General features: G+C 36.7%; 1 protein-coding gene across 6 annotated transcripts; it reads left to right on the top strand.

Moving 5' to 3' along the window:
* The first annotated feature begins 793 nt into the window (after positions 1–793).
* Positions 794–10,132, top strand: LOC104213366 (putative E3 ubiquitin-protein ligase LIN-1). Of its 6 annotated transcripts, none has more exons than XM_070162965.1 (10): positions 794–1,082; positions 2,315–2,357; positions 2,453–4,112; positions 4,824–5,102; positions 5,201–5,228; positions 5,313–5,949; positions 6,134–6,278; positions 7,878–8,135; positions 8,455–8,770; positions 9,634–10,132. In XM_070162965.1, the coding sequence occupies exons 3-10, from the start codon at positions 2,481–2,483 to the stop codon at positions 9,642–9,644; spliced, it is 3,306 nt and encodes a 1,101-aa protein (XP_070019066.1). In that variant the 5' UTR covers positions 794–1,082; positions 2,315–2,357; positions 2,453–2,480; the 3' UTR covers positions 9,645–10,132. The 6 variants fall into 6 exon arrangements, with proteins under 6 accessions (XP_070019066.1, XP_009761167.1, XP_009761169.1 ...); XM_009762865.2 differs by having other exon boundaries at positions 9,627–10,132; XM_070162963.1 differs by lacking the exon at positions 794–1,082 and adding an exon at positions 1,090–1,403 and having other exon boundaries at positions 9,627–10,132.
* The last annotated feature ends 321 nt before the right edge of the window (positions 10,133–10,453 follow it).

Genomic DNA, 10,453 nt, shown 5'->3' with positions numbered 1-10,453 from the left:
TCTGTTTTTTAATAATATGTAATCCGCTAGAAATGAGGGCACAAATAAGCTAGATTTTTAACGGTAGGGTCACTCTTAGCAAAACAGGTATACGAAGGGCATTTATAGACTGAAAGTAATAGGTTAGGGGTCGTTCTAGCCCTTTTCCGTATTTTAAATAAAGGGGTGAAGGGATTAGATTAGTTTCAATAGCATTTAATAGATCGGTCCAAATTCACCATAAAATCAACAGTCTAATTTTAATTTATTCGGTCCAAAATTCAAACATACTGCATTAATCCCTAAAAAACATTCTCCTATAGTTTTGGGTCTGCAAATGTATTTATTTTTATTTCTTAGTAAAAGAAATTACTACTCCCTCTGTTCCGGTTTACGTGAACCTATTTCCTTTTTGGTCCGTTCCAAAAAGAATAAACCCTTTTTAAATTTGGTAACAATTTATCTTAAAGTTACAACTTTACCCTTAATGAGAAGTTTTTATAACCACACAAATACTTTGGGCCCCATTTGAACTTGTTTAGGACCACAATTTCCAAAAGTCTTATTTTTTACTTAAACTCCATTTTCAGTCAAAACAAGTTCACATAAATTGAAATTGAGGGACTAATATATTGGTTTTTTGAAAGCGACGGAGGGAACGGCAGTTGAAAGCTTCAACCAGATAAACATATGCATCATGTGTCTTGTACTAAGAGCTAACAATGTTGTACCTTTTGCTTTGAAAGTGACTGTTGTTACTAGAAATTCCCAGTGTACTTAGCGTATTTTCTAATTTTGTCAGTTTTTCTTTGTCTTTTTTCTCTCCTTTCTCTCCATTGCTGCCTAGTGTAACCTTTGAGCAATTTCCTCTCTTTTTGTTGTTTCCTCTGTTTTCATTCATCCACTCAATGGCCTTTGAGTTTCCCTTTAATAAGCATCTCAGTTTTTTTGGGAAGATTTTATACCCCTTTTGTTTGTTTTACTCAATCCAAATTTCCAATCAAAGAAAAATCAAAGGAAATTCACTGTTTTTTGGTGGGTTTTATGTGTTTTTATTGTTTGGTTTATGGTGTCTCCTAATGGAACATAATACAAGCTGAAAGGTACTTCCTTTTGCTCATATATGTGTTTCTTGATTGTTTCCTATTTTTTCTTGGAAGGTATCTTGCATAGTTTATAACACGAGCTTAAATGGAGAAACATGGCCAGTGAGGATTCGTATAGTCGAGACGTAGTTGTTGTTGTAGGGTAAGTTGCATAGTTTATAACATGAGCTTATATAGAGAAACGTAGTTAGTGAGGATTCATATAGTCCAGACGTAGTTGTTGTTGTAGGGTAAGCTGCATAGTTTATAACACGAGCTTAAATGGAGAAACGTAGTCAGTGAGGATTCATATAGTCGAGACGTAGTTGTTGTTGGAGGGTAAGTTGCATAGTTTATAACATGAGCTTAAATGAAGATGATTCATACAGTCGGGACGTAGCTCTTGTTGTTGTAGGGTATGTTGCATAGTTAAGATACACTATGGAATGTTTGGTATTGGTTAGAAAGATGGAATTGACATTTTTAAAGTTTTCCTAATCCAAATTTCCAACCAAGAAAATCAAAAGGAAATCACAGGTTCTTGGTGGGTTTTATGTGTTTTTCTTGTTTGGTTTATGGGATCTTTTGATGGAACATAGTACAAGCTGAAAGGTACTTCCTTTTTCACAGTTGTACTTTAAGGTCTGCTCATATTTATGTTTCTTGATTATGCCCTTTTTGTTCTTGGAGGGTATGTTGCAAAGTTGGAGTATTGACTTTGGAATATTGGGTTTTGGTTAGAAGAGATATTCGGAAATAGCCTCTCTACCTTCATAGGTAGGGGTAAGGTCGGGGTACACATTACCCTCCCCAGACCCCACTTGTGGGATTCCACTGGGTTGTTGTTGTTGTTGTTGGTTAGAAGAGATGAAATTGACATTTTATTTACGAATTCTTGTTTATGACTTGTTCATGTTTAGTTAGAGTAACTTTAGAACTGAGTTTTGATTAGAAGAAGAATAAAGTTGATATTTGTAAAGTTCTAATGTTAACAGGTTTATGTATTTAATTTATTTAGTTTTGCCTTGTTTTGATCTCTTTTGATGGAGCAGATACTAAGGCGTTCAATGCTAGTTTTGTGAAACTTAAGTTCTTATTCAAATCTAAGGTTCTTTTTCTGTTTTGTTCTTTTCCCCTTCTGATGAAATGCGGTTTAAGTATCTAGAGATGTTCTTTTGGTGTGAAGTACGTGACTTGTGCAATTCATAGTTTTAATGTTTTATATATTTGTTTTATTTGTGTGATTGCAGACATCTGTTGAGGAAATGACTATATTTAAAGCAACACAGTAAGGTATTTGAAACTTGAGTTTTTATTCGAAGGATTTCGTGTGGTAGAATCATCACATTATTGGTATTGAACTTTCTCTTTTGTTTGCTCTCATTTAGGTGGTTTGATATTCTAATCTGAGTGAATATGTCCATGTCACTCGAGGACCTCCTCGCAAAGGAAGGATTCAATAAGAGGATGTCAAAAACAGTGCCTAGAGCTTCATCCGGAACAAAGGCAAGACGTGAACCTATTTACACACTTCAAGAACCTCATAAACTTGTGTCTTCATCAGGTGGCATGACAAAATCTGCTATCCCGTGGCATGACTTGAAAGATAAGACCCCGAGAGTCAATTTTGCAGATAGGAGGCAAAAGAAGGAAAGTAAGCACAGAATGGGCTCGTGCGATCTATCATCGGAATGTAAGAGAATAAGCATTAGTTCTTTTGATGAATTGCTAGCTGCTGATGCTTCTCAAAGCAATGAGATAGTTGAGATTGGAGAGCGAAATGGTTCGAGATACAATCATATATACTCAAATCAAACTTACAGAAATAGGAGTGGTGAAGGCAGGTCTTCTAGCAGAAGTGAGGAAGCAGAAGGAAAGCGACAATCCTTCGTAAAAGATACAAAAGCAACAACAAAATGTCTCAATAATTCTGGTAAACTTCTTTCAGATTATCAGAAACATACTGAACAGCCTGAGACCTCCTACAGCAGATCAACTAGAAGTTCGCTAACCAACAAAAGTTATGATGCAATCAGAAGCCTAAAAAAAGCTGAAATTGAGCACACTGCAGTTATTCCTGCTCTTGATGAAGTTGCTGTTCAGGCTGTAATCTCTATCTTGAGTGGATACATAAAACGTTTTCTCGTAGATGAGGATTTTAGGACATCACTTCGTCACAATAGTTTCGCTTCCCTTAATTTTGTTGGACTAGAAGAAGGCCTCAATACTGAAAGCAAGGTCCTAGCCACTCTTGAACAAGCTATTGAAACAGTAGAAAGAGCTGCAGAGGATTGTGCGAACGAAAAAGAACTTAAGAAAGCCTCACTTCAGCTTAGTGTAATTACAGGGTTGAATTCAAACAATTTACGAGATGGATTTACTTCTGGTATTCCCAATTTTAAATTGGCAGCTTGTGCTCATCTGTATCTCAGTGTCATATATAAGATACAGAAGAAGGATCGTATAGCTGCAAAGCACATACTGCAAGTTTTCTGTGATTCACCTTTTCAGGCAAGGACTAATTTGTTGCCTGATTTGTGGGATCACATCTTTTTTCGTCATTTATCAAATTTGAAGGCCTGGTTTGATTCAGAAGCTAATTTTCTTGGTGGTCTACATAATAAGTCAACGAAGCTGAAGTTTCTTGAAAAAATGTACAATGAAAATCTGGATAAAGGTACTTATAAGTTTGCACTTTACTACAAGGAATGGCTAACAGAAGGGGCTGACATTCCGTTACTTCCTTCTATTGAAATTCCTTCTGTATCTGTTCAGTATGAAGGTTCCTTTAGTAACACTTCCCACTTAAGTAGTACTGTTGGCGGTTTCTCACCTCAGCCAATGGTCAGCAAAAAGTTGTATGATGAAGTGTTCTGTCATTCACATAAACTAGAAAATGAATCAGAGGAGCACCGGGAAGAAAGCTATGAAGTTAGTGTGAGGAGGCCTTCTAGTTTTGCTGCCGAAAACCTAGTAGCATTGAAATACTCTGCTGAAGTGATTGAGCGTATAGATCATGATGTTGAGCCTGGTGCTATAGTTGATTCAGTAAGTGTTGAATACATAACTTCAAAAGAAACATAGATCGTTATTAGGCAAAAATGTGCAAATATGTGTACATTTTGTTGGTTAAATCCTGGCTAAGTTCCGTCCCACATTTGGCCGGTGAGATTTGAAGCAAATAAAATACTTTATGGTCCATTTGACACGATAAAATGTTTTAGGTTATGGTTGTAATTTTTGGGATGTTTGTTTTTGAACTAATGACATAGACTTCTTTGCTCCTGTAATCCAACATAATCTTGGTTTCTTCTAAATCTACTTTGTAAACCTACTTGTACTTCTATCAATACTTTTGAAGCAGTTTCAGTATTGTTGTTCCTTCCGTCTTCGATGCTATTTTTAAATGCTTCACTTAGGTGTGGATGTAGCTCATGATTTTATCTCTTTCCAATTCTCAATGACAGTTCTGTAAACTTGAAATGTATGATAAGATTTATGAATGTAAACATACATGCCTTTTCTTTTGTCGTTGGTCGTACCAAATTAAGATATGCAGTTCAATCTGTTCTTGTTAAATAGTGTCAATGATTAGTAAAGTAAATGTGAAAGTTGTCGGATCAGTTTAGTAGTTTTCACTTTTCTGTGCATTTCTAGATCTAGTGAGTTAGGATCTATGCTTGCCAAATATTATTATTTCCCCTTTCAGATTTTATATTACATAAGACAAGTTACACTCTGTGGAGTTCTTTTGTGTAGTATGGTGCATCAACAGCTCGGGATGCAGAGGGTGTTTCCGGAGTGAATTCTCCAGAAGAAAAAAATTTAATGGAAACATTTGGAAACTCTGATCGGAAGGAAACAACTCCGTTGAAGTCGAACATGCCAGAATCGTTTGCACCTGCAAATCTGACCGAGTTCATATTCAACAGGATAGCGAAAGCAGCTTTTGAGCGAAAGGAGACTGAAGATTCTATCATCGATGCTGCTCCTCCTCTTCTTCTATTCTCGGAAGTTGCTTTGGCTCTTGATTGCACGGTAAGATTCTAAACTCTTTGTTCTCCTCAATTATTAGAAGAGGAGCTATACTTTTTACTTTTTCATTATAATCTCACCATTTTACTTTGAAAATGCAGCCAACTGAGGCACTGCTTCCTGCTCAAGGTAGGTGAAAATCATCTTTGAGAGTGTTTCCTTTACATTCAGTAATTGATTAATTGCTTATGATGATGCTTTGAAAATATTTAGGAGTCGATTATGAAGATTATGTTGGAAGATCTTCCGCCAACATACCACAGGAATTTATCTGCCCTTTGACTGGACTTCTTTTTGAAGATCCAGTTACCCTAGAGACTGGCCAAATCTTTGAGAGAGCATCTATTACTAGCTGGTTTTCTAAAGGAAATAGAACATGTCCAGTAACGCGAAGATTGTTAGAATGCCAAATTGTACCCCGTACTAACTTCACTTTGAAGCGTGTTATCACCAATTGGAAGTCCGAACATTGGAGGCGTCTTCTGACCTATTTCTCTAAAGCAGCAGGCGATTCAGGGAAACATCGTTGGTTAAAGAATGAAATAGTTGTTTCCGTGTTGCAACAACTTCTTATTGTTTTAAATCAGGATGAAAGAAGAGAAACTCTAGAGCAGCTTATATCCCTCGGAAGCTTACAGTTTCTGATCCAGAGATTTAATTGTGGAAAGTTGAGGGAGAAGATACGTGTTTCTGGGATTCTTTGCTCTTGCATTGAAGCTGACAATAATTGTAGAAATGTAGTTGCCGGAAATGTTGACAAGATGTGTCTGCTTAATCTTCTTCGGAATGAAGAGTTGGAATTGAGAAGAAATGCCTTTTCACTCCTGACTGAACTCATTTGCCTTAACAGGTACTTGGCTTTCCTTTTTAGGAAATTTGAATATTAGATTATACCAAACATATAGTTAGATGAAACTTGTTTTGCACTTAAGCAGTCCGAAATACTATATATTTGCTGGACTATGATGCAGTCTTAGTGGGGGAATGATAACACGTTGATTTAGTTAACGCTGTGCTGCGCTCCCATGTTTCAGGAGAAAAGATGCAAAGTTCTTCATAAAAGGCATTCACAAGGATAACATAGTCAAAACAATGAATGATTTACTGATGTATCTCCAGGATTGTCCATGTGAACAGAGATCCATGGTTGCTGTGCTGCTCCTACACTTTGATCTTCTAGTAGGTTTCAATTTAAATATTTCTCTAAACGAAGTTCATGAACGCTCTCATATTCTTCGACGATACTGCTTATGTCCAATTCAGTTTCTTTGAGCTTGTTGCTGCAGGAGTTTTGATATTGGATAATTTATTAAGTGAATATCAAAGGCACTTAGAGAAACACCTTCTCTTGTTTCTCAATTCTCTTATATACATATGTTTCTTTGCTGAACCACAGTTTTTTTTCCGCTTGAGCTCGTAGATTGCATGTCAAACTCAGTCAGCAGATTAGGCTCTGCTCTTCTAGACATCCGGTGATTTGGATTTTCTTAATTGGATACTCCCCCTAAACTGCATGCTAATACCAATCAGGTTACTAGGTTGTGTTTCTAAAGACCTACAATATCTCAAAATAAATTTGGACTTAGCCAAAACCATAACATAATGGAAGAAAATGATGTATATAGGCAACTAGTTGAGATCATGACTGACTTCTTGTTGTTATAGTTTGATTAGGCCCGGATGGGGAGAAGTCTGAGATTTGGAGAATTTCGAGTTTTAGAGGAATCTTAATTTTTCCTTAAAAAACAAATTATATACCAGCATTGGAATGAAATGTAATGTGTTCGACTAAAACAGAATCTTTATATATGAATCAATATACCCTATAGCAAACCCCATCTAGTTTGTGATTGAGGAATAGTCGTTGTAGTTTTTGTCACTTGTTTAAAAGACAACTGTGACGCCCTAGGCAAATCCCACATCGATAAAACACGAGAGAGATGCTGGGTAATAAGTAAATAGGCCTTAGACCCTAGTGACGCGTTTTAAAGCCGTGCGGGCCCTAGGCCCAAAGCGGATATATATTAGTGGGCTGGGCTGTTACATATGGTATAGTCCCTAAGAAGGGGGGGGGGTGTATGTGACGCCTGTTAGGACCGAAAAAATCAGGTGTCATGCGGAAGCTAGCAAAACAAATCTTGAACGACGATAAGTCACTACTCTCAAGCCCCTATGACTACATTGTGGATGCTGCTGAATGAGAAGGACGGATCTTCAAATTATAGAACTCCAAACCTTTTCCTACAAGAAAAAGGACTAGCCAAGTATAGGAGAATTATAATTTCCTTCTACAAAAAGGAAAACTCAATTAAGGTAATTATATTGCCCTTTCCTTCAACAAATAGGAAACCAAATATGGTAAGAAAATTATGGCAAACACCTAACAATTCTCCTCCTTGGCCGGAATTTTCTGACAAAATAAACTTGATCCACCTTCTTCACATAGCCTTCAACAAGTCGCATCTCCAAATCTCCACCACAAAGTTTGTCTCAACGTGCGTAGCACACCGGTCAAATTTCTCAGAAAAAAAATCACGATTATGGACATAATGCTGGGTATGCGCTAATATCGACAAATCCTATATCGACAAAATACGGGAGAGATGCTGGGTATATAAGTAAGCAGACCTTAGACTCTAGTGACGCATTTTAAAGCCGTGCGGACCCTAAGCCCATAGCGGACAATATCACTAGTGTGCTGGGCTGTTACAACAACATAATTTTTAAGGTCAATGTCATTTCGAGTCTAGGAACTAATTTTGTATTTGAATCTTACAGGCAGACACAGAAATGCTCAACACATACAGAGATGATGCTGTTGATGCTATGACTATGGCCTTAGAAAGCAGCTTATCGGATGAAAGGAGCAGAGAAATATGTTGCAAAGCACTCCTTATTCTGGGAGGACATTTTTCTTTCTCGGGTAAGATTATGACAGAGGATTGGATCCTAAAACAAGCTGGATTTCTTGAAGGTTTTGACGTGGAATATCCTGATGACGAAGAGAATAAACTGGTTGATGCAACTGTTATGACGGTAAGTTTTCTTCTTTTTTCCAGACTGAATTCATCTAAGAGATCATTTCATCGAAATACAAAATTATATGGACTTACACCAGTAGTTACACCAATACCACTTCGGACTAATTGAACTTAGGACCAGCCAAAAATTTCTATACCCCATCTTTGTACCGTCTTTTTGTGGTATTTATAATTGCCTCATAATACTCTAATGCAGTAAACTGAGTCATTTACATTCTCCTCATTCTCTGAGCATTGTGAACTTCATATGGTGTAGCAAATAATATTGTCTTCCTATGATTGTAAAGTGTAAACTGAAGCGCGAAAATTGTTAGATGGAGGACGAAGAAGAAGAGGCGAGGAAAAAGTGGTTGGTAAATGCATCCGCATTACTCATTGGTAGTGGCAAGAAGTCATTTGTGGAGGCTCTTTCAAAGTGTTTAGGTTCTGGAAACTCAGAATTGGTTAGGATTTGTCTAACCACAGTTGCATGGTTAAGCTCAGCACTCGCTTCACTGACTGACTCGGAGTTTGAACTATCTGCATTTTTGGCTATTATCAGTCAGCTGATAGAATGCTTACAACATGGTGATTTGGTTGAACATAAGGTTTTAGCTTCAATGTCTCTGCTCAACTTCAGCAAGATTCTAGGTTAGTCCTTTAGCTTCTGTTAAGACCTTTAAATAGCTGCAAAATGTTGTTTTGGTTATACATATTTCAGTTTCTAGATAGTTTAGTAGTTAATGAGACTGAAATTGGAGTTTGTAGACTAAAGTCACTAAAGTTTCCACTATAGCAGTAAAGTTATAGAACTATCTATTATCACATTAAAGTAACTGATATTTACCCATTATAGCGGTAAAGTCACTTAATTTTACCCATTCTAAAGACAAAACTTACCCATCAAGGTGACTTTACGATTATAGCAGGTATTTTTTTTGACTTTTTATTGTTATAAGTAACAGTCATTTATTCTAATGTAACTAAAAATAGTATTGCGACCTCCATTTCAAACAAAATAAAGTTTTGTGACATTGCTTTTGTAGTGGTAAGGTTTAACAATAACAACAACAATAAACTCAGTATATTTTTACAAGTGGGATCTGGGAAGGTAGTGTATACGCCATACCTTACCCCTTACCTAGAAAGTAGAGAGGCTGTTTCCGATAAACCCTCGGCATAGTGGTAAAGTTTAGTTACTATAATATGACAAAATAATTTTATGACTTTACTGTTATAGTGGATAAGGTTCAGTGACTGTACGTGCAATTTACCTGTCAGAACTGAGAAGAGAACATATATTTCATCACTTTCCTCAAGGGGTTGGTATACATGGACAAAGAAAAAAGGATAAGCGCTGCTAGTGTGGGCATAATGCTCTCAGAATTTACTTGTCGGTAGATAAGAAAATTGTGATTCTTAAAAATGGTTTCAACCTCACACTTGTTGATTATTTGATTTCTATCTATTTTTATTTGGCTATTTAATTCTAAGGTTTTGCTCCTAGAATGTAGGGTCTTACTGATGATGATAGCAGAGGATATTGCTGGTCCGCTAGAAAGCCTTGTTGAAATTACATGGGCAGCAAAAGAACTTTATGCCATAATTTTCTGCAGCTAGAGGCGGAAACTGAGGACAAAAGAATTACTCAATTTGCTGTAAAATCTTTTTCCTTTATTTATCTGTTTCTTCTCAAAATATGCTAGCCGATCGGAAATAGCTTCTCTGCCCTTTCAAGGTAGGGATACGGCTACATACATTTTACCTTCCCCAGACCCCACTCGTGAGAATTCATGGGTTTGTTGTTGTTGTTGTTCTCAAAATATTTAAGGTATGCGTACATAAGATTCAATGTGGTCCGGTTCTTCTCGGATCCCATGCACGTGAGCTTAGTGCACCAGGTTGCCCGTTATCTATTTCTTCTCAAAGAAAAAGGAGAAAGCTTGAGTGGTTAATTGTAAATCATGTGAATAAACAAGATGAATGACTTTTAGTCTACTTGCTTTTCAACTCTCTCTATTTCTTGTTTAGCCACTTATAGTGATGGTACTTCATTTTCTGAAATCACAGTGTTACTTCTTTGTTCTGAAATCATACTGTTAGGGTGCAGCCCTTCCCCGAATCCTGTGTGAATACGGAATGCTTGTGCATCGGGCTGCCCTATTATAGTGTTACTGCTTTCCTTGATTCCTTTGATAAGTCTTTGATGTATTTTGCACATTATTAGACACTATAATATGATCTTTCTGTAGCATAATTCAAGTTCCTTTGACTATAATTTTCTTGGGGGTATTATCACTTTTAGCTTGCGCTAGAAACTATTTACATCTCGTA

Source organism: Nicotiana sylvestris, chromosome 11, assembly GCF_000393655.2.
Source record: "Nicotiana sylvestris chromosome 11, ASM39365v2, whole genome shotgun sequence".
In the NCBI taxonomy this organism is placed as follows: domain Eukaryota; kingdom Viridiplantae; phylum Streptophyta; class Magnoliopsida; order Solanales; family Solanaceae; genus Nicotiana; species Nicotiana sylvestris.
This window is presented reverse-complemented; position numbering and strand designations above follow the sequence as displayed.